Source organism: Lytechinus pictus, chromosome 7, assembly GCF_037042905.1.
Source record: "Lytechinus pictus isolate F3 Inbred chromosome 7, Lp3.0, whole genome shotgun sequence".
Taxonomy (NCBI): Eukaryota; Metazoa; Echinodermata; class Echinoidea; order Temnopleuroida; family Toxopneustidae; genus Lytechinus; species Lytechinus pictus.
The window spans coordinates 29,413,745-29,441,451 of NC_087251.1; the positions used below are offsets into that span (position 1 = coordinate 29,413,745).

Below are 27,707 nucleotides of genomic sequence, written 5' to 3' on the forward strand. Positions count from 1 at the left end.
TTAATATGTGGGAACCACTGTTGCATCCTGCTGTGATTTAGAAGTTGCTACCTTAATTTCAAATGTGAAAAAATTTAGATATTCTATATTTCATACAACAAAATACAAAAAAAAAATAGTGAGTGGGTGACATCAACTCTCATTAGCATTTCACTGTGTAGTGCATATAACTATTTTGTAAAAAAATATATATATCTTGCATCCAAATTCAATGAATTTTCAGCATTACTGTATACTAGTAGGATTTTTCTCTTTTTATTCAAATTTTTATAGTATTTCTTTTTGTCATGAAAAATTTTGAGCTTACCCATGTAATGCACATTTAATATCATTCAAAAATATTTGAGAAAAATGACAGTTTATGTTACTTTTACAAATCATATCACATCTTATCACTTGTGTCTTTGACAGATTTTTTATCAAACTTTCTTTGGTGAATTACTCTCATTCAAATTGACTTCTTGAAGCAAACTGTAAATTAAAGAAAATCAATTTCAAACAATCTTAATTTATACTTCAATAAGAGTAAGAAATCACACTTGAATATCACAATACACAAAGAAAATGCACTTTACAAAGGGTTTTCCATATCAAATATTTTAATCAAAATCACCATGTCACACATTCGCATTTTAGTAATCACCATACAACACACATTCACATTTTCTAATACGATATTCTCACCAACGACAGCTATAAATATATTCATGGGCTAAAAATATAACCATAGGTATTTGTTAAAATCAATGTATTCTATGATACACCTATGTACATATGCACAAGTTAATTGCTCTTATCAAATGTGAACAGGAAAGTATTTCATGTTGTATGTAAAGTTAGGCATTGCTTTATGAATGACTGGTTCTTGTGCTAAATGACATACTCCGCATTTTCCTTTGTGTTTCGACAAAGTTGGGCTAAATTCTCTTTTTCTCTAATCAAATTTCATCAAACTATGAACTCTGCATTTTGACATTCTTCAAAGGCATTTTATTTTACAAAGATCGCATATCAACTTTTTTTTTAATTGCCACTGATGCTCATCAAAATGATTCAAATTGGATTTACCACAAGAACATATTCCAGTTTTTCTTAAAACTCATGCATAAACCAGTGACGAGCTAATGCTTCAAAAAATGCCCTGTTGGAGGAAATCTTATCATCATAGGCAGGTTTATATCATACATTCTCTGAATAGAAACCAACAGACAGATTTAAAGGCTCATGTACACATGGAGCAATTAAGCCCTGTAACATTTTATGTGCTAATTGGTATATGAGGTATAAAAAAGATACAACTCTTCTCAGTAGCGAACGCAGGATTTTTTTTAAAGCGGGTGGTTTTGAAGCTGAATGAAATTTTGATAACCAAAAAAAAAAGGTCTTCAAGCAAAAAAAAAAGGGTCTTCACCACAAATTTTACCTTGTTTTGCACCTTAAACAAATTTGACAAGCCCCCCCCCAAAAAAAAAGCGTCTTCAAAAACATTTTAGGGGGGGTTGAACCCTTACCCCTGTGACCACCCCCTTGCATATGCACTACTGACCCTTCTCATGCAACAAAAACTAAAATCAAATTCTTTAAAAAGGTTGGTGCACAATTGTTTCAGAAAGTGCAAAAATCTGTTTAGAGGACAAGCTCACAACATTATTGAATACAGCTCTTGACATGCATGAAGTAATAAAATTATAATGACATTATACAACAACATCATAATGAAATCATAGTGCTGTCAATCCTGTCAAACATTTGAACCATTTGTGTTGTAGACTCGAAGTGTAGGCCTATAATGAATGTTTGTAAGCCTAAGTAGGGCAAAATGTCCTGCCCTGAAATTGTCAATATTGTACAGTGAGGTAAGAGGGTCATCTCATTTCCCTCGCCTTAGAGATTGCCATGCATGTTGACATGCTAAAGATCAGGGTCACTAAATAAAATTTCTAACATAGACTTTGTACAAAATTGAACTTGACCTTCAAAATAAGTCTCATTATAGGAATGTTTGATTCATATTTGATAACATATTGTGGGCTAGATTTTTATCTCTCACCTCTCCAGTAAATAAAATGTACAATCATATGAGGTTTAAGGGTTGATTTCTGATAACTGACCAATAAAAAAAGTATACAGCATGTAATCTAATGACTCAAGGAAAATGTAAAGTAATGACCCATATTCAAAATCTCCTTTGTATAACTGATACTGTAAGAACTACACACTGCTATAATGATGTTTAATCAATCAAAAATAAAAGGGATATCTGCATGGACAAGACCCAAGACTTCACAACAGTCTGACAATACTCCTCTGAGGTGAACTGGTACCGAGTGTATTTTAATACGACAACCCAAATATGTTAAAGATGAGAAGGTACTTGAATGCCTGGTATCAAAAGTGTCTGAATACACTGTTTGAGGTAAACTGACTCTGACTGCGATCTAATCTGGGTCTTTTAGGTTTAGGACCCGAAGGTGTTGTTGATGGGCCTGATGCACTCACAGATCGCTTCACCTGCAGATGAAGATAGAGAGAGAGATAAGGGGGTTGGGGCAACAGAGGGATGAAAGATAAAAACCAATTCAGAGAGAGGGATGGAGACAGAGAAATGAATATATAAAGAGCCAAAAAGAAGAAAGTGATAAAAAAAGCAATTAGTAATTCAGAATTATTAGAAATGTTCAGAATTGTCAGTGCTTTCCAAAAAACATTTAATACCAAACATCCAACTCACACACACCTCTTACATGATGTCATCCAAACACCCAAGATCAGACTTCACACAGACACTAGTCATGATTTCATTCCCAAAATATAATAACCATCTTGAATATTGCATAGTCATTAGCTATAATTTTATCCCAATACCTATAACCAGACTTGATATAATATAGACAAAAGTCATGATTGCTGTTGTATAGTTATTAGCTACGACTGTATCTAAAAACACGTCACCAGACTTGATATCACAGAGACAGTAGCCATCATTTCATTAATATCACAAAGTCAGTTGTTAAAAACCAGCTTTGAATTTTCCCAAACACCTATTAAACTTAAATATCACAATTTTCAGACACTAGCCTTGATTCCTCCAAACACCCAATGCCAGACGTGACCCAGTTTTAATCTAAACATCTAAAATACACCTACCTTTGGAGGTTCTACAACACTGTCTTCTCCTCCAATGGAAGCTTCTGCTGACTGAAACACAAAGTTACGGGTGCTTCTCGGTCCTTGAGGGTTTGTGACTGGTTTCAACATGGAGGCCATCTTAGCCAGGTCATTCTTGCTTCGGGATAAGAAGGATCCTCTCTTGCTCTAAAAATATAATTCATTTTTCAAAGTTTTTTTTATTGTATATATTTGTATTTCATTGAGTTAAGAACTGTATAACAAAACAAGGACAGATTGTCCAAAGACCAATTTATGTCTTTCAGTACAAAATAATCATACATATCATGTTTTATCAAAATGAAATCACAGAATAAATCACACATTAAAACAATCAAATATTAAACACAGAAAGATAAACTAACATTTTTTCATTCATTTTTTGAAAAAAATTAAATAAAACCAAGGCAAAAAAATTTAGGCTTTCAAGAGTGAAAGTATGCATGCTTAAATTATGAAGGCCCAACCCATGCATCTAGAGAAATGAATATCTACTCACCATGATTTTCAGAGGTTTGGGGGTTCCAATCTTATTCTCTTTCTTTGGTTCTTTTTCTTCCACTTCTTGAGTTGGTGTCTCAACTAAAATAGAAAAGTAAATATGGGGTACAAGAAACATAAAAGAGATGTATTTTTTAATAGGAAGTCAGAATTTCTTCCGTCATTGTTTAGACATTTTTTTCTCGAAATCATAACTTTCGTATAGTATACAAATATACCAGGCTTTGAGCAAGAGTATAGCAGGAATTATTTGTTTGACGTTGGATTGGCATTACTATATATAGTAATTTTGCCAGTACAACCGAGAATGAATAATTCTCTCTTTACTTTCGAAATAAAGGCCTGGTATATTTGTTTTATATCCTACATTTGATAAGTTAGAACAACAGATCTTGATAATCTTGTTCTTGTACACATAGTTCATCTTATTTTTTAAATCTGAACCAAAATATGGATAAACACGCTGCGCTGACTGGCCTACTTTTCCTGAAGTTACGCGCTTAGCGGAATGCGCATTTGTGCCTGCACCCAAGAGATTGCACGATGTGTGTTTAATGATCTGTGACGTCAATGATGGAATAGTGCACTTTTCCCTCATTGACGTCACGGAATAGTAATTTTTCTTCAGTGGGCGTTTCATTTTCAACATCATCGCAAAATAATGAGAATATGTTTGGTCACATGATGCTATTTAAACCAATCAGCATACATGATTCAATTTATGCAGGATATAAGGCATCATATATCATATAAGTGTGTCTCTATGGAATTTATGAGCAAGGACAGAAAAAAGAAAATATGACTGTGAGCTTCAAGAACATTTTGGGTAAAAGTATTGTACAGATATTGAGTCAATGATTATATGACAATTTGGGTATTCCATCATTTTCAACAAGCATGAGCAAATAAATGTTCATCCGAGCTGCAAGAAATGGGAACAGACTTCGGGTTTGTAAATATTAAATAAATTGTTCAGCGTATCAACCCCTTGGCTTGAGAAAATTCATAGTAGATGAAATAAATGTTCATCCGAGCTGCAAGAAATGGGAACAGACTTCGGGTTTGTAAATATCAAATAAATTGTTCAGCGTATCAACCCCTTGGCTTGAGAAAATTCATAGTAGATGAAAACTTGCTTTCTACACAAGCTTGAACAATTTGTTTTCTGTAGTACTCAGTAATCAATTAAAGGAGAATGAAACCCTTGAAACCAGCTGAATCCATATCAAAGAGAAAAATCAAAGAAACATATTGTTGAAAGTTTGAGGAAGATTGAATGAATAATAAGAAAGCTATGAGCATTTGAATATTGAGATCACTAATGCCATGTAGATCCTCCCATTGGCAATGCGACCAAGATCTGTGATGTCACACACGTACAACTCCCTCATTACTTTAGTACTTATTTCACTTATATTCTCACTTTTATAGAGTCTATCACAAGGTGAGGTGTTCTCTTTATGAGAGGACAAGTACAGAGGTTTCACAACATTATATAATTGATGAATCGTTTGTCATATGATTAGAATGAGCAAAAAGAGATGTTTTGGGGTATTATTTTTATTTTTTTATATGTCCAAAAGGGGAGAGTTGTTCATCTGTGACATCGTAGATCTTGGTCGCATTGCCAATGGGAGGATCTCCATAGCATTAGTGATCTCGACATTCAAATGCTCATAACTCTTCTATTGCTAGTCCTAGTTTGCTCAAACTTTTGTTGATCTTATTCTTTGATTTTTCTGCTTTCACAAAAGCTAACTTGCTCCAAGAGTTTTATTCTCCTTTAACATCTCTTAACTGGGTCATATTTCATCTTTGTTGGGGTGTTAAAACCATGAATCTAAAAATAGAAGAACAAAAAAAATGTTGAGGACAGGTCAGAAAATGTCTAATTTAGAGTTATATTTTGCCAAGAAAGAGTTCTCTATAGAATAGGAATTAGGAGCTTGCTTTCAGACAATATGAGGTTGTCATCATTACCATATTTCTAAAATACAGCTTGTTTCTATGCTGTCCTCAAATTTATTAAACTTTGACAATGTTTTAGCATCCTATTGATGATATGCTGAAGACACTTACCCTGAGGTTTCTTGATGGATGCTGCCCTGAGACACTTTGCAAACTGACTACTCTCATCTAAAGATGGGGTCACTGAATCTGGAGTCACTGCACTGGTCTTCTCCTATAACAAAAACATGAATAAGCTGATGACAATTATACAAATAATATACAGGTGTGGATGTGCTATAGGCTATGCACATTTGAGGGCTTTTACAATGGTGCCAGAAACTTGTTTGCCTTTATCACTTTTATTTAGGAATTAAGAATTTTTGTCTGTAATTACTTAAGCGATCATTATCAATGAGAGAAAATAAACAGTGACCAGAGAGTCCTGTAACAGAAAGATATGCTATGGCTCACAAATATAAACAATCCTAATTGGTTCCTGGTCAATGTTTTGAAACAAAATTTTTAAGAAACCATGATAACCACTGCCATTTAGTGTTACAAAGCCCAGTTCGAAAAGGTAAACAATGACATGTAACACCACTCAGTATGTCGAGCCAAAACTTATCTGATGAACTCAATCATTCTCCCCCTCCTATATTTCAAACTTAAATACAAACATCTGTCTTACTAGTACTCCATAAGGATTTATTTTGGCCCCCCTGCCTTTATTTGTGTGTGTTTTTATGGGGGGTTATCTTCTTGCTTTTCTAGGTTTATTAAGTACAAGTACCCTTTATTTTCCTACATTATAAAAATATTATTTGCTAGATTCAATTTGAATCATTTTGATTCACATCAGCTAAAGTTTTGAAAACACTTTCATTTTTATGTAATTCATGTATTTTATGTAATTTGTCATTGGGGATAGATGTTGATATTAAAGGCCTTTGTCAATCCTTCCACATCTTGATTTTTTTATTGGTGTCTTTATGCTATACATTGTAACTGTTATATATATATATATATATATATATATATAATATTTTGACTGTATTTTTACTCAATCTGTGGAAATAAAGTTGAACCGAATGACCCTACCTCATTTTCTTTCAACCACTGTTCTCTCTGGTATCTCGTCAGTCTCCATTGAGTATCTTGATCCTGGGCATCTTCTTCATCTTCCTCCCCATCAGAGCCTGGTCTAAACATATCCATCTGGGACTCTAGATGATATCAAGAAAATACACATTAAGACAAAGATGTGTTGTCATCAGGGGGCCCTTAACACAAATCTTTGCGATTAATCATACAGTTGATGTGTAAGCTTGATTGCACATATGTATTATGTACCTAAACTTACGATCGAGTGCTAAGCTTTTTGTTAGGAGTTCCTGGGCCCCGTCTTACAAAGAGTTGCGATTGATCCGATCAATCGCAACTACGGACGGCTAGCAACGTCAACATATAAAATGCTTTTTTGTTCAAATTTTTTTCTAGATATGTGTATCCATAAATTCATTGATTTCTTGACAATTTGGTGCGTTCTCCTTTGTTTACAAAGGACATTTTACAAATTTCCTGTAGAAGAAGTTATGACACTGATGGATTTCCATAGAGTTACGATTGATTGGATCAATCGTAACTCTTTGTAAGATGGGGCCCAGGTGATGGACCCCAACTGTGTCTTCTGGCAATATACTAAACGGTAATCCAGGCCAAAATGATAAGTTGAAACAAGAAAAAACAATGACAAAATCAAAATAAAGTGGAACATGATCGAGTTATTGAATTTGGAATTTTTTGTACTAATTTGGTAAAAGAGTTGGATGCATTTCATCATGAATATGCAATAAAAGTACTGAGTGGATTGATTAATTAAAATTGCCATCAAATATGGAAGCTAGATTTGTTTTCAAGAATGTGTAAGTCATATCTTCAAGAGGAAACATATGCCTGGGCATGAAATATTGATTTCCATAAATCAGTGTGGTCCTTTTTATTCAAAGTACAGTGCAAACACCTTCTACATGAAAAGCTATTATACCATCGTTTAATTTTCACAGACTGATTGCAACTTCACTTTGTCAATTTACAATGATACAATACTAACAATAAAGGTATTGTGTATAGCATACCAAGCAGAAAATCATCTTACCCATATGTCGCCATCTAAACTTGCGCGTTCTACCCTTATTATCAGAATGCAGGTCTCCGTCCGGAAGGTACATCTCCTTGAAGATTCTCAATCTACGAGCATCGTCATCATCCATGGTCTTCCTGTAAATCAAAGTTTGTTAAAAGGAATGAATTAACTTTGCCAAAGTAACTTTATGTCGCCACCGAGGTGTCAAAACATCTTAAATGAATTTTTTTAGGGCAGCTCAGAAAAGGCTGTATTTCTAGAAATATGCCAATGGTGGCAACCTCTGAAAACAGTCTCCTAATTTCTGTAGAGAACTCTTTCTAGGCAAGAGGATTGCTGCTTATGTCATAACTCTTAATTCAAGCTTTTTCTGAACTGTCCTCAAATTCTTAATTTTGAAATGTAAAGTTTTAACACCCCAGAGGCAATGTGCATGGACAGCAGTACTCTGTATAATCAACAATACATGAACATTTAAAAATAGCATTGAAGTCAATAATATCTTTTAAAAAAAATCATTTGAGTTCGGTATACAGTGTGGAGTCAATTGAGAGCAGGAGGTGAAATCAAAATGTAATCACTAACATCTTTTCCCTTCCAGTATTTTGAATTTGGGGAATGGGGTGAATCACTAAGACAGGGATTTATACTTCATTTATAATTCAATCATACATATTGGCATTACAAAATTATGATTATATCATATAAATATTTTTATTTTTATTTGTGTGTACTCAATATAATAAGGCACAGCAATATTAATCCCTAGCCATACAAAATGCCAGCAAAATGTGTGTTATAGAATAAGCTCAAGGAAATACATTATGTAGTAGTACAGATAATACAAGTAGAATTAATTACTTGGAAAAAAAACTGTTATTGCTAATATCATTTATATTATTGAATGACATGAGTCCATGTATCATACTTACAAGTGGACTTTGTTGACTTGACTCCTCAGCTCATCTTCATCTCCTATTTCCTCGTTTACGATGCCTTCAAGATCTTCATCATCGGGTTCATCTTCGGCATCATAGTTTTCATCGCTATCGGCCTCGCTTCCTGATAACTCGGCTTCATCCTCAACAAAGTTTGCTAAATTGAGTTTCCTGATAGAGCAGAGAGAAAAAACTTTTTACCAAATTTAAAGGACATATAAAACATTTTTATATCTTTAAACTTTTGTTTCTCTCCAAATTGTCAATTACCAGTAATCTCATATCCAACTAACTCCTTTGAAAAAAAAGATTTAATAGACTGATTAAGAAAGAAAATCTGCAAAATTCAACTTAGTAAATAATTTGTATCAGAATATACTCTACTGTGGAGCGTTGTGGCCCAGTGGATTAGTCTTCGGACTTTGAAACAGAGGGTCATGGGTTCAAATCCCCGCAATGGCGTTGTTTCCTTCAGCAAGAAATTTATCAACATTGTGCTGCCTCAACCCAGGTGAGGTGAATGGATACCTGGCAGGAATTTATTCCTTGAAATGCCGAGTGCTGGAAAGGCTGCTTGAGCTACAGCCGGGGTAATAATATCCAAGTCCTTTGGAAGCGCATAGAGACGTTATTCATAATGTGTTATGAGCTATACAAGAACTGAATATTATTATTATTACTGTAAAAATCAAAGTTTGAAGTCCTCAACCTCCTATAAAAAGAGTTTGTTATAAAAATAACTAGATGTATTTTATGCTGGATAAAAATTGAATGTCCACAAAGAATCTATGAATTTGTACACATATGTTCAAAGTTGTAACTTACTTGCCATACGTCTTTCCTTTGAAGCCACCCCTATTAAATTCAAATTCACTATCCAAATCAGATTCATCCCCTCCCTTCTCTGCCTCCTCCTCCTCCTCATCATCATCGCTCTCGTGTTGTATTATCCTGCGCCTCTTTTTGGGAGCAATTTCCTCATCACTGCTCAGTCCGTTGTGGACGTCGTCATCGCTGTCTGGTCCGTCAGGGTCTGAAGCGATGTGGAAAGAGAGAGGGTCGTCGTCCTCCTCCTTCTTGTCTTTCTCTTCCACCTTCCTCGTTGAGCTGACCTGAGATTTTGCTTCCATCCTAGAAGAAATAATCAGAATGATGATAACAATAAGGTGAAAGTAAGGGATTGATAAATTAAGGAAATAAGTAAAAGGAAAGGGAAAAGATAACGAATTAAGATACAGAAGATAGGAAAAAAGAAATAAATAGAATGAAGGAAACATATCAAAAAGAAAAAAATAACATTTCCATTGAGAAGAAAGAAAAGAAAACAAGGAATAAAAGAAGAGGGAAGAATGATAAATCAAACAAGGCAAAAGAAAGAATGAACGTAGGGAACATAAAGATAAGAGAGATCAAAGAACGAAAAGGATATCAAATTTTCTTCAAGATAAAACAAGAAAAGGAGAAAAGTAAAATAAGAGACAAGAGAAAGAGAAAAGTGTAATCTGAGGATATAAAGAAGAAAGAATGAATAGGTGATAAACACATCAATCTCATGCAGCCTAGGTTCTCATATATATATCATGCTAGTTGTCCTGTGCTCCTCAAAAGACCATTTTTAAATAATAGCTGGAATTGTAAAAGGACATGTGAGGCTATAGCACTTAGTCCTCAAATTAAACATACATCAACTAGACAGATGATGATAAATGACATACCCAGTGAATGTCCCCGAACAAAGGTCTAGTAATTCATCCATGTTGGCTTGAGTACCAGGTCTTTGCGACACTTGAGAGAACGGTCCCGGCTTGTCAGCTTTAGAAACATCCACACCTGAAAGGGAAGGAATATATGATGAATAGCTATAGATTTCTAGCCAGAGGTGAATGAGCTAAATCTATCCCACTCATGATTTCACTTTTGAACTTCTGGATCTACATTAACACGGCTCAACACTCCAGGGCCCCCATTTCATATTAAAAACTGGTTATAAAAACAAACTTGCAATAACAGTTTGAAGCTACTGAAATCATTCAATTTGATTGGCTGATGGTGAATTTGTTATAGAAATTGAGCATCTTTTATTATAACAAGTCTTTATGAAAAGGGTCCCAGAGGAGTAAAACAAGTTAGGTGGATGGCAGAAAAACTAATACAAAATCAAATCATTGATAATATGGTTCCAGTCTGTTTGTGCATTTTAGGGTCTTGAGTGTCTACCATGGTTTTAGGTAAAGAATTCCGATCAGTTAGTTTTCCTGGTAGAAATTAATAATTTAAAGGTATCTTTACTGCAGCTGATTCCATTGTATGATTCATCGTGAGATCATCTGGTTTGCTCTGGTGACGGGGTGTAGCAGAGCCTTGACTGGATTGGAAAACTAGCCTTCAACTGACACAACCATTTCTGAATGGACCGTATCATTATATTTGTCACTCCTTTTCTCATGTGTGAGCTCGATTTGTGTACAAGTATATTGGACTTGGGAAGCTGTCACCAGCACAGATAAAATAAATGTCAGTGAATGGACATGTCATGATACTGCCTTTGAACGATAGGTAACATACATAAGACACATTCTAAAAAAATAAAAGATGAAGATGAGAAGTTACAGCCAACATGACACAACTACATGTACTTTGAACGCAAGATCTATACAAAAACTACACGCAATAAATCCAAGATGCAACACTTTGATAAAGTTGTCTCATAATATATGCCCTCAAATCATTTTATGCTACTAGATCTCTTTACAACATTAAAAACATCCATAAAGACAAAGAAGCATAAATTACCTATTGAGATTTCCTTGAAAACAGCACACAAAAAAGCTTACCTTGTGTTGTAGTGAACTGTCCAGAACACAGACCTAATAGTTCATCCATACTCTCTTGACTCTCCCCATTTTGAGTTTGAGTATTTTCAAACATAGTCTTCATCTTCTTGGAAGATGATGATGATTTCAAGTTGAGAAGTCTGAAAGATTAATGATAAAGGTAAAGTGGTGCAACTTTAACATATAAAATAACAGAGTCTGAATAAAGGAACACCTAAACATGATTAATAATTTTGAAAAGCATTTTATGAAAGAAAAGTTTTATCCAAGGAATAAATAAATGAAACTTAGTTAGTGTTCTAATAGCTCTAGTACCTTTATTGGCATATTCATGATATGGAATTATTCAAAATTCAATGAAAACTAAAAAATGACAAAATGTAAGTTTCTACTGGCCATACAGACACAGGTGTGTGTGTGACCTAGGCTTGAATTGTACGTATTGCATAAAAATGATTAAAACAATCCCTCCAGTGACAAAATATGATTTTAAAAGCATGTTAACCTCGGTGTGCAGCAAGATAAGGCCCTAAACCAACATAATAAAATGTCTAAAAGAATGACCACCCCCAATACAGACCTGCCAACCTCTGGGAATGAAAAACTGTATTCTGTGATAAAAAAACTGTTTTTTTTCCCCCAAAAAGTGTATTTCATAATAAAATGCTTGGCGCACTCGCTCATCGCAGCGCTCAAGCTGCATGCATACTATACTAATACTAACGTTGCAATACACTGCTCTTGCAGATGAAAAAAAAAAATTGAAACATGTGTATATCTTCATCCTGGTTTTAACAAAATGATTGAAAAAAAAACAAGTTACCTGAAATTATATTGATCTAATAACCATATTTGTGTACATTTTATGAAATAGAGACATATAGAGATGATTTTTTTCTCAATAAATTACGATTTTGTATTTTTTTTTATACAAAAAACATATTTTTTAAAGAAAAAATGTACTGCCGTATGTTGGTTGCAAAAACGTACTAAATACGCCTAAAACGTACTGGTTGGCAGGGTCTGCCAATACCAATAAAGAATTATCCTGTTCAAAATATTGAAGGGTGCATGTTTGTTAATTACGGTCACTCACCCATTCTCATCCAGAAATTGTGTTTGGGTTTCATCTTCGAAGGAGAAATGGAAGCTCTGTGACTCGGTGACCTGCTGAGAGTCTGCGATGGTTGGCAGACGAGGGGAGTCTTCACGGAATAGATCCTGCGAGTCTTCAACAGGTAGGGTAAGTTCATGGCGGGATACAGTCTAGGTACAAGATGGATACAGAGGGAAATATGAGTAGGGTTTTGATGATAAATCAGACTTAAACAGTTGGAAATTAATTTGCTTAATGTTTATCTGTAATTAAAAAAAATATATACATGTATATACTTCCATCTCTTCAATTACAATATTTTTGTTTTTATCTGAAATCAAGTTTGAAATATTCACAGTAAAGCTTCAAATGTAGGCATTTTAAAAATTTATTAATTTATTAATCTTCTTAGTAATTAGTTCTTTTTTCAATCTTTTTATTACTGTATTATCACTACATTTGATTTCAATAAATAGAGAGAGTCTAACAAGTGTAATGCTAAAAAAGTTCATCAAAATTGGATAAGAAATTTGAAGATTTTGCTAATTAACAAAATAGTTACATGCACCAAACAAGTAATATGCAAATGAGAGACCTGATGATGTCACACACCCACTATTTCTTTTATATTTCATTGTAAAAATTACGATTTTACTTCTGATTGGTAGTGAGCTACTCCATTAATCAAAAAGCATTTCTCTCTTGACTCTGGCTTTTACCTTAGCCGAGACACTGCTGAGAGTAGACTGATGTCTAGAGAATGGAGTAAAGGTTTCACTCTTGGTCGAATCTACGCTGGTTCTTCCAGACCTGGCCATCCCACCCTGTGGTTGATGGGCCGGTATTAATGACGTCATTGCTTCAAAGCTCGTATCAAGACTATTGGAGCTGCTGTCTTGGCGTACCGGCGCTGGGAGAACAAAGCTCATACTGTCTTTGCTTGAATCTGGAACAGTGACAGATAAGTTTGAAGCTATAACAGCAAACAAATTTTAACAGAACAACATGTAAAGAGAGAGATACAAAGCTGCCAACCTTGTGCAAACTAAAAGGGGATCACAATGGCAAAAAAGGGGAATTTCAAATGAAAAAAAGAAAATTCTCAACACGCCCCTTAAAACAAGACCCACCAAACCCTGGGGAAGAGAACTGTATGCAGTGATACTCAAAACTTTTTTTTTGAAATACTGACCCACAAATAACCTTTGGTCTAGTTACCTCAAATTACATTCATCCAATTACCTAAACTAGACATATAGAGATAATTTTTCTCAGTAGGATACAATCTACAAATAAATTGTTTAGAAAATCACATTTTATGACAAAAAAAACATAATGCCATAATTCGGTTGCAATACAGTAGTAATTGATAACAGAAAATAGTCGCACAAATCATTAATTGACATCATCAAATTGACAAAAACACAACATTTGCTAATCAAATCCTCAACTTTTAGGGCAAAGCCATCAAGATGATAATCAATAGATGTGAAAACCTGGTAATATGACCTAAAATGAAGCATACTGTTGAGTCTGCATACATACCTGTCTCTTTACTTGCTGCACTCCATGTGACTTTCTTACTACTGGAGTCTACTCTACTTATGGGAACCTGGAAGTCACTAACGGTAGAGTTTGTAGCGCTATCAAACATCTCCATAGTCTTACTACACTGGTCCAATGCTGACAGAGTCCTTGGTGTCTGCGCTGAATTAAAGCGACCAGAATCTAAGGGTGAAAGAGATAGAGAAAGAGAGAGGGAGGAGAGAGAGGAGGCAAGACAGATGAGAAATGTACACGTAAATTGGATAAATTGGAAATAATCCTTTACATTGTTACATCACTCCAGTGCTGCAGAAATTTGTGGTGACATAAACAAATGGATAATAGAGAAAATATTTTATTTCCCATAGAAAAATTTTCAAACTGTGTATATCATCATTCCATCTCTTGTACATAGGATTTTTCTTGTAGATAAGTGTGTATTAGAAACAACATGACACAATTGAATTCGGATGATAGATTTTTTTCCATTGTATTCTCCAACAAAGAAGTGGGAGGGGAGATAGGATGACATTAATGACAAACTTAGAAATTCAATACATTCTTATTTTCAGCTGCAGTTATTCAAATTTACTGGTTATTAAATAAATTTATACAATATCAGAGTTGATTTCTCTGAGACAAATGGACAAAGAGATAATTCATTCTATTTGTACCTTGTAAAGCATCACTTATTTCAGTATCAGTATCTTCTGTGCCTGTGGAGTCCAAGCGTAGAGTTATACCTTTCTCTTCCTCACCATCATCAACATCATTGACCACCATTGGCCTCTTTGTATTTCCTTTCCTCCGGCTTGGAGAAATCTCATCATCGCTATCGACTGGGCAAGACACCTTATCAAGTGATCGGGACTTCTTTTTGAGCTTTTTGACAGTGGTATCCTCCTCTTCTTCCTCTTCATCATCCATGTCATCATCGTCGTCATCATCACTTTCGGCCTCTCCATCAAGGAACTCATTGCCAGGCTGGAGTAAAGAAATAGATTATGGCACAGAATATAAAATATAGTAATAGTAATAGTGGGGGGTGGCAGGGGCAGTTGCCCCCCCAAAATTTTTTTTGAAAATTTTCAAAAGTTCACCAGTAATACACACCAAACCCTTCAATTTCACTTTTCAAAATGCAAAAACGCACTAATGACAAGCTCAGTCACTTCGCCCCCTTGCTTTCGAGTTTTTTTTTTTCAGAAAAGTTTATGCATGCTGCCTCCCCCCACGAAAAAAATTTCCGCATACAGCCATGAGTACAGGACTCATCTGCCACATGATTATAACAGGGCTGCATGATCTTGCATTATTGGTATTTCCATTACTACTAGCTAAAAACTCATGATATAACTTAGTGTCCTTCATAAATAAATGTCAAACGATGTTAAGCAATGTTCATATACCACTTTTTCAGCTAACGCTAACAAATATTACAGATGTGGAGAAGGGTAGGGAAAAAAATATTGGATAGGAATAAAATTGTTATGACACATTCCCCTGGAAGCCTGTTGAGTTGGTTAGGGGTGATTAGGGTAATTTTTAGCCACAACTTTAACTATAGCCTTACATCATAATCTGCATCTTCTTCTTCGTCTTCATTGCCTATCCCTCTCTCCTCCTCTTCGTCCGTGTCACTACCTTCCGTCAATTCTGCTTCATCCTCATCATCTTCTCCTCCTCCAAATCCTTCTTCATTATCAAGCTTAAAGACCTCTTGTCTCTTCTTTCTTTCTTGCTCTCTCTTTACCCTCATGGTGGCTTGCAGGTTCTCCTTTAGGCGACAGAGTTTAGCACCTGCAAAAGACACGTATCCACAAGTCCAGTAATGCAACCCATTTCAAAGCAGCTCTGAATGTATGAACTTTTTTTAAATGCATAATCAAAGATGGAATTTTAATACCAAAGCTTTGCATTTAATCACAGAATATATTCTTCGCAAGATGTAGGATAGTTAGTAGCTTAAGTAAGTATTCAACATTTATTCATATGTATATCATACTGTAGGCCTATTCTCATTGTTGTGCTACTAATATGTGTTAATGGTACCAGACACGATTAGCATTTCATGCTATTTTCTGGTCCCATTTATCCTTTTAATACCTTTGTAAAACTTTCAGTTTCGCAATGTTTTGTTACATATACTTTTTTTGGATAATAAAACATCAAACTCAACTCAACATTATTATTAACTGATGATGTTAATTTGAAAATACATTATGGCTTATTACTTGCCTGGATTTTCATAACAGACCAAAACTTAAGATTATGATGTACGTGTATATGTCACGATGATGTGAATGCGGTTACACAGAAATATATATAATTCATAAGCACCAAAAGTTAAATGTTGTCATTTAATTCTGCTTTTAAAAATGAAGGACAAGGTGCTCACAATTAAGTCAGAATTCAACAACTGAATCTAAGAAACAGTGGAAATCTAACTGTAATTTTTGTTATTAGCAACCAGATTGTATACATGAAGTATTACAGCTCAGCTGGTAGAGCAGTGGTAATGGATTCTTGTAACCCCGGTTCAACTCCCACTTGGTGAGCTAGTGTCCTTTGGGCAAGCATTTATCCTCATTACCAACATTACCAAGTCTCTCAGAGAGGACCTTATGCCTTTGATCCTTTGGTTGCTTACTTACAAGCATTCATGCTTTCTTAGCAATCGGATAAAAAAAAAATCATCACCATGAACATAATTAGGATGACACAGAAAGCAAGTCTGTATAATGAAAAAATTAAGATTCACTCTTGGAGATTACATCATGGGAAAGGTATGTGATTATTTTAATTGTGATTTTGCAGTCAACAGCCGAACTCTGAAGGAGGTGCTACTGAGTAAGTCAATCTTTCCTGTGATCAATAATCTAAGGCTTTTCTTTTCTCCTTTCTTTTCAGGTTTATGTCAAGGAGAGATCACCCAAAGCATTAAATATCAGCCCAATGGGTATCCAATGCACTCTCCTCAAGAACCAACCTTCTTCTGGTTCCATGACATTTACTCCGAAGAAAATTGCTCCACTGCAAATTCCACACATTAATGGGATAACCAAATTCAACCCTGGATTTAAAACTGTACCCTATGATCCTAAACCTAGCATTTATAAAACCTATTGCAACCCTAACCCTATATCTTAGACGAAATAAAGCCCGGAGTAATTGTCGCCGGAGCAAATGTTGTATCATCCTTCTACTGACATACCTGGAACATTGAGTGTAGGATCTAGTTCCTCTGCTTTTTTATCCAATTCGACAGTGAATGTGTGATGTTTCAAATCTTCTTTCCCATCTTCCCCTTTCTCTTTCGTTACAATACTGAATGAAGAGAGAAACAATATTGTTACCAGAATATAGAACAAAAATGAAAAAAGCATACAGCGAATGCACACTAAGTGATATTCTGGTGTGAAAAGTAAAGATTATAATTACTACAATTATATGAAAACCTCAGATGGTGAAATACTGTATACTAGCATAGGCTTAGCACATGGTTTGGTGGATGAATTTGCATAAAATTCATATTCAAAATTTAATATTCATGTAGTTTAAAAGGTATAAAACTAGAAATTCGACGTGTCCAAAGGACACAGATGCCCCCGCTTAACGCAATCAGAAATTCATTCAATATGATTGAACTTGATATCATGCAGAAACCAATATGCATATATATATATGAACAAATTTAGACCTTTGACCTAAAGACTCACCCTTTCCATAGTAATCTCTGACAGAAGATATGACAGTCGGGTCATTTGATGTGACCTGACTGTATTTTGGTGTCATCTACCCAGACACCAAATATTGTTAATATCTGGTGAATATTTCTAAAGTTATCATGCGGAAACCAACTCGCATATATAATGAGCTGTGACCTTTGACCTGCAGACTCCAAATTCGAACTTCACCTGTATTTTGGTGTCATCTACCTACACACCCAAATTTTTAAAGATCTGTTGAATATTTCATAAGTTATCATGCGGAAACCAACTCGCATATCTAATGAGCTGTGACCTTTGACCTGCGGACTCTGAATTCGAACTTAGCCTGTATTGCGCGGAAACCAAGCGGGGGGACGGACGGACGTAAGGATAGAGGGACAGTGGCAACGCTTAATGCCCCCTCCGGACTTCGTCTGTGGGGGCACAAAAAGTACTAATTAGGAATAATAATCAAAGGGAAAAGATTCTACCAAAATAAGCAATTCAAATATAGCTGTTTCTCCTTGATATTTACTTTCTCTCTCTAATCCTATAAAACTTACATGTACCTAATCAGAAAAAAAAAATTATGTAGCTAATTACATTGGTGAGATAATAGTTGACCATTTATACTAAAATTGCATCGCAGGGATAATGAAAGTATTAGAAATCACATAATGAAAAATGTACTTACTTGACTTGAACATCTTTCTGATGTGTCTTCTTGACATGTTTTGTATGCTTCACAAAGCGCTTCATCAGCTTGAAGATGCCCTTCTCTTCTGCTGAAGGCTCCTTCCCTTCATCCAAATCAATGGTAATCTTAGGTCCACCACTAAGCTTTGGTTGTGCCCCTTTTAATCTGTTCAGGGATTCCTGGAGGCGTTGCAACCGCCTTGCCTGTGAAGACTGAGGGTCGGGCTGAGTTGAGGTAGTAGGAGGTGGAGTCTTGAATAATGGCGTCTGGATTTCTTTTGGTGATTGCTGTGATGTCTCAGGCAAGCCTTGTTCTTCTTTGGGCGATTCATTATTTGATGGTTTTGTTGGCGAAAGCTCTTTTGTATTTGAGTCTGATGATACTGGAGAAGTAACCGATTTCCCATCAACTACTGGAGTGTTACAGCTACTTTCTGCTTCTGCATCTTGCATCAATGTATCATTGGTTGCCTCTGGCTCAGTTTCCACTGCATTATCAGTATCAACCTTATCAGTTTCACCTGCTTTGGCTTCTGCCGTAGTCTCCATGGAAGAGCTCTCAGAACTCTCTTCACAATGGAGTTTGTTTTCAGTATTATCTTGCACTTGTGATGTTAAAAGATCCGGAAGGTCATCAATTTCTTCTGTGTGAACTTTTTTTACTGTACTTTCTTCCTCTGTTGAGGTGTTCAATAACTCTTTCCCACGAATTCTGTTCAATATCAAATAAAGCATTGCAATCATAAAACACTTGGTGCAATAAATGTTGGTCAAAATGTGACTGCCATATTCAAAACCTCATATATATACCTTAACATTTGGGTTCATTCAATTCATGAGCAAATTCACTTTAAAATCAACACAGACATTCTACCAAAATTTGACAACACAGTTTAAAACTTTAGGGGCAGATTAAAAAACTTATTAAAATCTTAACATTTAGGTATGTTATGATATTGCAAATCTAACCACAATTCTTAAAGAATGTTATTTTTTCTAAAAAATCAAGAAAAAATATTTCACATTTCACCTCCAACTGGTGGCTTCATCACTGTGTCGTTGATGGCGAGATGCCACTAACGGTACCGTGCGAGAATGGGATTATATACATCTATAGGCCTACATATCTTTATTTTGCACTCTTCCTCTCCCTCTTACATTTATCTCTTTATTCCCTTTTCTCTGCACCCACCCCCCTCACTCTCTCTCTCTCATCATCCTTCCTCGACTCTGTTTTGCACATTAAGTTTAACCACATGCTTTGCTCTCGAAGCATCATACATGTAAGTCATCATTAACCTGAAGATCAGGGGAGTATATCATCTACACTTTCATCTAACAAGTTGTCAGACTTTTCTTAATTCTGTTTGGGTGAGAATTACTTTTAATATGGTACGGGTAACTGTTGGATAAAACGTCAGACAAGTCCTTTCATGAAATGCTCTCCAGAAGCCCTACATCAGGGGTTCTCAAACTTTTTCTTTGAAGGGCCAGATGAGACTCCTTGTAAACCTGAAAGGGCCAGGGTGAAGTGGATACTTAGAAAAGAATGTGCACGAAGCTCAAAAACCCTTGCAGTCAGGGTCCTAGATGCTCTCTTGTGCAATCTGGCCCTTATTTTGAGAGCATCTAATCCAACAAATTTATAACAGTTTCATATGGAACGCAGGTAAAATTAGAAAAGATTTCAAAATACAGCGAGATTCAATATAAATGATAACAAAATTGTAGTTCTTTGTTAAAAGGAATCTAGATTGTATCTATACATACCTGGTATTGGGGTCACAGATAATGTCTTGAAGTATCAATATTTTTTGGTAGTCAAAGTAGAAGGAATAATAGAGCATGTCTTTTGTAGACTAACAAGGATAGTCTCCTAGTCACTTTCAATATGGGGAAAGTGACAGTCTGTCAGCAACAAGTTGCTTGAACCTTGGCACAAAAGGTGTAATTGCCAGACGAAGGCACTGGTGCAAATGTTCACTGGTCAAGCAGGGGCGGGGGGGGGGGGGGGGGGGGGGGCAGCCCCCCACTTTTTTCCAAAACCATGTACAAAAACGTAAAAATTACCATATGATTGTGATTTTTTGCATGGCCAACCCCCCCCCCCCCCACTTTGAAAACCGTTCCGCGGCCCTAGCCTGTCAAGGTATGAGTTAGTTCTTTATAATGTTCATTCAACATGGTTCATTCAACATGGTGAGAACAGCGCTGGTCAACTAATAAGTAGATCGAACAGACAGAAAAGACTCCACTAAACTTTTTGACTGCCATTATACGGTTAGGTCTACATTGATACACAATGTAATCATATTGAGCTATGTTTCATAGTGTGACTTAAAAGGGATTAAAAAACCCAGAGTCTCGCGGGCCGGATTGAGAAGTTCCGTGGGCCGGATCCGGCCCGAGGGCCGTAGTTAGAGAACCCCTGCCCTACATGAACAAATTATTGATAATAAAGTTTGCGTGATGGAGTGTTATTTACATTTTGTTCTGTTATTTTACATTATTTGATTTATCTAAGATTTTTTATCTCAAATACTGAGAGTATAAGAAAATATTTCCTTGCTTTAGGGCAGATCTAGATATCAAAATAGACCATAAAACAGGAAGATTAATAACCACATACCTTGGGACTCTACATCCAGTGGGTTTCAATGAAGTAAGACTTGGCTTCTTGTTGAACAATTCATCCAAGCTCAGAGGTTTGGGGTGATGATATGGAATCTGTATTGTAGACTCTGTGTAAAAATCAATACCGGTATATCAAATACTTTGTTATTCGAGGGTCCAGTTTTTATAAATCTTCTGTTATCAACAACATTAGAATTATGGTATTGAAAACTCCTCGATTGGTTGGATTTGATCAGCTGTTGGCAAATTGGTCATGAATGAGTTTGCATTTGTTATTGATAACAAGCTCTATGAAACAGAACACTTCGCTTATCATTGATAAACAAATTCTATAATTCCATGGTAAGTTTGCTCTCTGCCAATAAAAAGGCAGAATTCAGAAGATTATCACAGTAGCTATTATCTGCAATTGACAGTTTTATGAAACATTGGAATGATAACCAATAAGCTTAAACTTGACATTTTGACTGGATTGGAAAGTTAATTAGTGGTGATATATGAACTTACCTCTGACAATTCTTTGAGATTCACTATGGATCTGCTGTAGTTCATCCTTGCCGATTCGTTTCCTCCTCATAGACTGAAATCAAAACAATTAAAATGTATAATTATCAACTGTGTATCATGCAACATATATCTAAGTGTATCGAGAATAGAATATTGAGATATGTAACAAATTTAAGAATCTGACCAAAACACCATTGCTATGTATTTAGAGTGAATGTAAATATTAAGACATTTATAATGTGATTCCACTTCAAAAAATTGTGCCACCATTATAAGCTAAGATTGTGAAAGTGATTTCATTTTTTAATGTTTCTTCCAAATCCCAATATCCATTTCTATATTTGGCTAGATCTATACATTTGAAACCGAGACGTAAAATCTCGAAACATAATATTGTAATTAGAAATAGAATGTTACAATATTAATTATAATACTACATAACTATTATACCATAATACTACATAACATGCCTATTGCAACCACCTCTGGTGGGTGGAGCCTTGAGATAAAAACCTTACCCTCTTATCCCCATTAGACTCTTCTTCTGGATCTTGAGGCGGTGGTGTTAATTGGAAAGCAATTTCTCCTTCCTCATCCTCGTCACTACTGCTATCATCACTGCTTCCTATAGTCCTTCCGCTTTTCTTTCTTTCTTTCTGCGTTTTTTGTTCACCATCATCATCAGAGTCATCGTTACTGCTATCACTTCCTTCATCGCTTTCACCACTGCTTTGTACATGCCTTCGAATCTTCTTCTTTTCTTTTGGTTTATCATCATCACTGCTCAGACCATCACTATCGTCGCTACTCCCTACAGAGCGACGAATATTCTTTTTTCGTTTGGGTTTATCCTCTTCATCATCATCACTCTGGCTATCGTTCTCATCACTACTTTGTACTCGTCTACGAATCTTCTTCTTTTCTTTGCGCTTGTCATTGTCCGATTCATTATCACTGTCATCTTGTTGTCTACCCTCCATTTGATCAGCATCTGCTTCCTGATCACTTGCTTCACTTTCTTCTTTTTCACTGTCAGACCCTAAATCTCCTGCAAAACAATCAGAACAGCACAAATAGTTATTACTTCCAGTGGAAGTGCTGATTAAAGATACAGAAGTTTGCGTTAGTCTTTCGTGTATAATCATTGTTAAATAACCTCCTTTTGGGACCTTAACCCTAAAAGGACTGGGCTATTTGAGACGTATTGAGGGCTGGGGGGGGCCATGATGGCCACCCTTCTGATCTCGGCCGCCTTTTGCGCGATCGCGCAGAAATTTGGCACGCACATTCTTTACTGCATAAACTACAAGCCAGTATAAAAGAAAAATTCTGAAAATAATTATTTTTATCTATTATGAATAAAATATGTAAATTTATTCGTGAAAACCATTATTTGCATATTTAACACCCAATTTCACTTCAAATTTTCTTTTTTTTCCAGATGTCATCTTTGTAAACAAAGTTAAAGGTTTCCACAAAGAAAAATTGCAAAAGCCAATTTTTTCCATATGTATTTCTTTGTTTTTGGAATTTCTTATGTATTTCTTTGTTTTTTCATCTTTTTTTCATTGTTTTTTTCAATGGAAATTATTACACACAATTTAACAACTAAATTAATAAGGCAGACCAATTAGAATGAAAAATAATCACCCTTTTATGAATTTCATCTCCCATAGACTTTGTACACAAAGTATAAAAATGAGCCATTTTCGGCCTGACATTGTCTCGTAACCCGTAGGACGCGAATTTGGTCTCAAAAGGTGCGCGAGACTTCAACAAAAAAAGTCATAAAACATTGCAGCGCTACCTTTTTGCATTTCAGAAATATTGCGCGAAGCATCAAGGGAGGGGCCATCATGGCCCCCCAGTCCTTTTAGGGTTAAATAGTAGGAAAGTCTCATTTTTCTGTATAGACACAAAATTTGAAGTATCCCTGAATAAATTAATACTACAAAATAATGTTCAAAACAACTGTTTTGTAATGTTGCATTTTGTATTGATTTAATATCAGAAAATGTAACTTTTATCTTTAATAATCTAACTTAAAAGCCTTATGGTCATGATCTTAAAATGAGTTAGAACAGAATAAAAAAATGGCCACCCAAGTATGTAATGTGAAAATCAAGGGCTAAAGGATTCTTGTAAGAATGCATAATTGCTGAGAAATGTGCCTCGGAATAGTTTACTAGATAGATGGTGCATAATAAATGCTGTGTTTATTATCAAATGAACAAAATAAGCATGTTACCACAAGTACATGTACATAGTGTGCAGGCATTTGTATCACTATGTTTAGTTCGTAGAACTAGATGTATGACGGTACACTTAAAATAAACCTTGGAATGTAGAGACTTTCTCATCAAAATACCGGTGTTGTTTAGCTGCAACTGTGCTTGTTTTAACTTTAACCAAGTTCATGTAGCCAAATGGGTTCAAGCATTTACCTTGATCTAAAATACTTGGTATTCTCTCTTCATCTTCATCATCACTCAGGATAAGCCGATGAGTTTTAGTGGGTCCCTTCTGTCTGGCTTTCATTCTGACTATCTCCTCCTCATCACTTTCATCATCATCTGCATCAAACAGGTCAGAGTTTATCAGAGGGTCTGGTGCCTACATCAGAAGATAGATAGGAATGAGAAAATTTCAAATCCTTCTGCTTAGTTCTCTGAAATATCACAAGACATGGACATGACATTGATTGCTATGTCTATGCACATCCAGTGTTCACCATGGAATCTTGTGTTAAGTAGACAAGAATGTCTAGCTTGTGTAGAGTATGGTCTTCACTCTTGTATTGATAAATAATAAATAAACTATGTACCTGTCTTGTGGTCAGGTTTCCTCATTTCTTCTACAAAGTAATGATTACAGTATCACTAAAAAATATTGCCTTTGAAATAAAACCAATGGAATATTGTGCTTCAATCATGCAAGATCATAATTTAACACTCCAAATATGTGAACAAAGTCTACTCCAAGTTTTGGTAAAGCCTCCCACTGTAGTATTTAAATTCATTACTTTATTGTGTGAATCATGATGTAAATGATATGAAGTTTGTGATTTTACATGAAAATTGATTTGTGTCTTTTCAGAACTGGAACACACTAAAATCCAAACTTTGAGCTTCTGAGAGCTGAACTATAGCTCAGTCGGTAGAGCGGGGGTTTCGGATTCCGGTGACCTGGGTTCGCACCGGCCAAGTGGTGCGCTAGTGCCCTTTGGTAAGGCATTTATCCTCATTACCAGGTCCCTCGGAGAGGACCTTAAGCCGTTGGTCCCCTGGTTGCTTGCTCACAGGTTTTCGACGTGCTTTCTTAGCAGTCAGGTAAAAAACCTCGGTATAATTTGTGTCTCAGTCTGAGTTCTGATTTTTACGGCCTACTAAAATTTATTCTCAACATACATGTAGCAAAAGTAAAATTTAGATCTAACTTCATAGATCTAACGTTGATATATAAAATCTTGAGTTTGGCAAAATATATATAGGCCTATATACCGTATATATAATATATCAGCGATCGCGAACACGCACCGCCACCTAGCCTGGAGGCGTCTGGGGAGTAAAAGTCATCTTACTCTACGTAGGCTTACTCCCCACTGACGCCTGGGACACCAAGGTATATTCACGCACGTACGGAAACAAAACCTGAAACTTTCGCCCCCGAGATTTCTACTTTCCCTCTAAAAGATCTAGCCCTAAAACATGTAGGGTTCAACTTCATTTCTGCGATATCGATTTTGTTTTTAAAGAAGAATTCATTAAAAAAACGAGAAAAATGTTATGAAAAGATGGGAAGAGCTTACGGCCGTGTTTACATCGCCATCTTGATTTCTTTGTCTTCCGCTTGGCGACAGCACGCAAATCGTGCTGTCGCCAAGCGGAAGACAAAGATTTAGAAATCAAGATGGTGACGTAAACACGGCCAGCGTTAGCTCTTCCCATCTTTTCATAACATTTTTCTCATTTTTTTAATGAATTTTTCTTAAAAAACGAAATCGATATCGCAGAAATGTTGGAAATGAATTGAACTTTGAAGTTGAACCCCATGTACATCTACAGTACATGTTTTAACAGTTAGGCCTTAGGGCTAACGTTAGATCTTTAATTAGGCTAGAGGGAAAGTAGAAATCTCGGTGGCGAAAGTTTCAGGTTTTGTGGCCGTACATGCGTGAATATACCTTGGTGTCCCAGGCGTCAGTGGGGAGTAAGCCTACGTAGAGTAGATGACTTTTACTCCCCAGAGGCCAGACGCCTCCAGGCTACCGCCACCGGTTAATGCAGCTCAGCCCAAACACACTCTGCACTGCGCCTGGCATGAACACTCGTACACAGCTCAGGCCCGCCCGCCTCGAAACGAACGGGGACGGTACGGCACACAACAACAGCAGCTTTCGCTAGCCTAAAGCCCTGCAGCCACAAATTTTTTCAACGCCTTTTCACTCACCCGTATTGGAGCTGATTCTACACCGAGCATGGCGAGTTTGTTGAGTAGATTAGCTTGAAGAATAACCTTTTTAAGCTTAAGGAATTCCAATGACTTTAACTGCAGTAGAAATATTGAAAAAGGAAAATGTCACGCAGTCGGATGGGTTTTTGTCGTACAATTTATTTCATGTTTTCGCGCTCCATATCTGAATTCTGCGCGCGCAATATTTACGGTAGTCTTGATTCAATTACGGTATGACAGTGTGACGTGGATGAGTATTATATTACTCAAGCAAAAACAAAAAACCCCAAAACGGGCAAAAAAAAACTTGAAATGAAATATTACCGGTATTTATTGTAATAAAAAAAATTGCCTTATTTTATTTCTTACCTAAATGATTTGTATATTTGGGTTGTTTCATCTATCAAAATTAAAAAGAATTGAATCATTACGAACGTTACGCTAATCTCGACCATAAAAGTCTGAATGAACAGTCAGTCCGCAAGCCCTGAAAAAGTGGTAGGCACTTATGATCCAAGTTTGAAAGGAGACTCGTAAAATGACGTCAGTCTCGCCGATGAATATTCATTAGATCGTGGTCGTGCGTGTTCAATACACACTGCGTGCAGGCATGCAGATAGTTATATGCGAGGAACTTTGGCTCCAGAGACAAGTTGTCAAATAACGTGTGTGTGTGTGCGTGTGTGTACCATCGGCTGGTAGTATGCCATGCTGTCTAAGACTTCAAACGCGTCGGAGAGAGTGCATGGCAATTCGGTAAAACGAAGTTTCCGATACAAAGAGATAATAAAATAACACTATGTACAGTACGCCCGGGGGTGCCACTTACATTGACGAGTGGATACCATGCGCGACCAAAAAAAACACGTAAAAAGGATGTCTTTTTCAAGAGAGGGCACGTTACGTACGTAACGTGATAAGGGTGTCAAAAACACAAAAATATTGAAAAAAGGGTATCTATTTCCAGTATACGTTGAGAGGCAAATGTCAGATCAGGGGAGGCAGGAGTACAATCAGGTTTTTTTTAAGGGAAGAATAGTGTAGAATAAAAGGTATTATATATACCCAAATGATCTAGGTGAGGGAAGTGAACAATGATGTTTTTTTAAAAAAAGAATGAATATACCTTACCTGAATATATATTATGGTGAAGCCAATTTAAAAGGAGGTGAGACAAGTTTCAATGGAGGTTTTTAAAAAGAATAAACTGTATTATGGTGAAGCCAGTTTAAAAGGAGGTGAGGCAAGTTTTAATGGAGGTTTTTAAAAAGAATAAACTGTATTATGGTGAAGCCAATTTAAAAGGAGGTGAGGCAAGTTTCAATGGAGGTTTTTAAAAAGAATAAACTGTACTACAAATTATGGTGAAGCCAATTTAAAAGGAGGTGAGGCAAGTTTCAATTGAGGTTTTTAAAAAGAATAAACTGTACTACAAATTTAAAAGGAGGCGAGCTAGCAACGTTTCAATGGAGGTTTTTAAAAAAGAATAAACTGTACTACAATTATGGTGAAGCCAATTCAAAAGGAGGTGAG

General features: G+C 35.9%; 1 protein-coding gene across 1 annotated transcript; it reads right to left on the minus strand.

Moving 5' to 3' along the window:
• Nucleotides 1-581: 581 nt before the first annotated feature.
• LOC129264604 (claspin-like) lies at nucleotides 582-26,415 on the minus strand. Its single transcript, XM_064102422.1, has 22 exons — nucleotides 26,172-26,415; nucleotides 24,167-24,335; nucleotides 22,241-22,770; nucleotides 21,723-21,795; nucleotides 21,211-21,322; nucleotides 18,580-19,293; nucleotides 17,390-17,502; nucleotides 15,749-15,975; nucleotides 14,850-15,159; nucleotides 14,176-14,358; nucleotides 13,350-13,576; nucleotides 12,631-12,800; nucleotides 11,535-11,674; nucleotides 10,416-10,530; nucleotides 9,526-9,831; nucleotides 8,695-8,871; nucleotides 7,775-7,896; nucleotides 6,718-6,842; nucleotides 5,749-5,851; nucleotides 3,668-3,750; nucleotides 3,148-3,315; nucleotides 582-2,511 (listed from the first exon to the last, which is right to left on the minus strand). The coding sequence occupies exons 1-22, from the start codon at nucleotides 26,199-26,201 to the stop codon at nucleotides 2,389-2,391; spliced, it is 4,320 nt and encodes a 1,439-aa protein (XP_063958492.1). The 5' UTR covers nucleotides 26,202-26,415; the 3' UTR covers nucleotides 582-2,388.
• Between the last annotated feature and the right edge of the window lie 1,292 nt (nucleotides 26,416-27,707).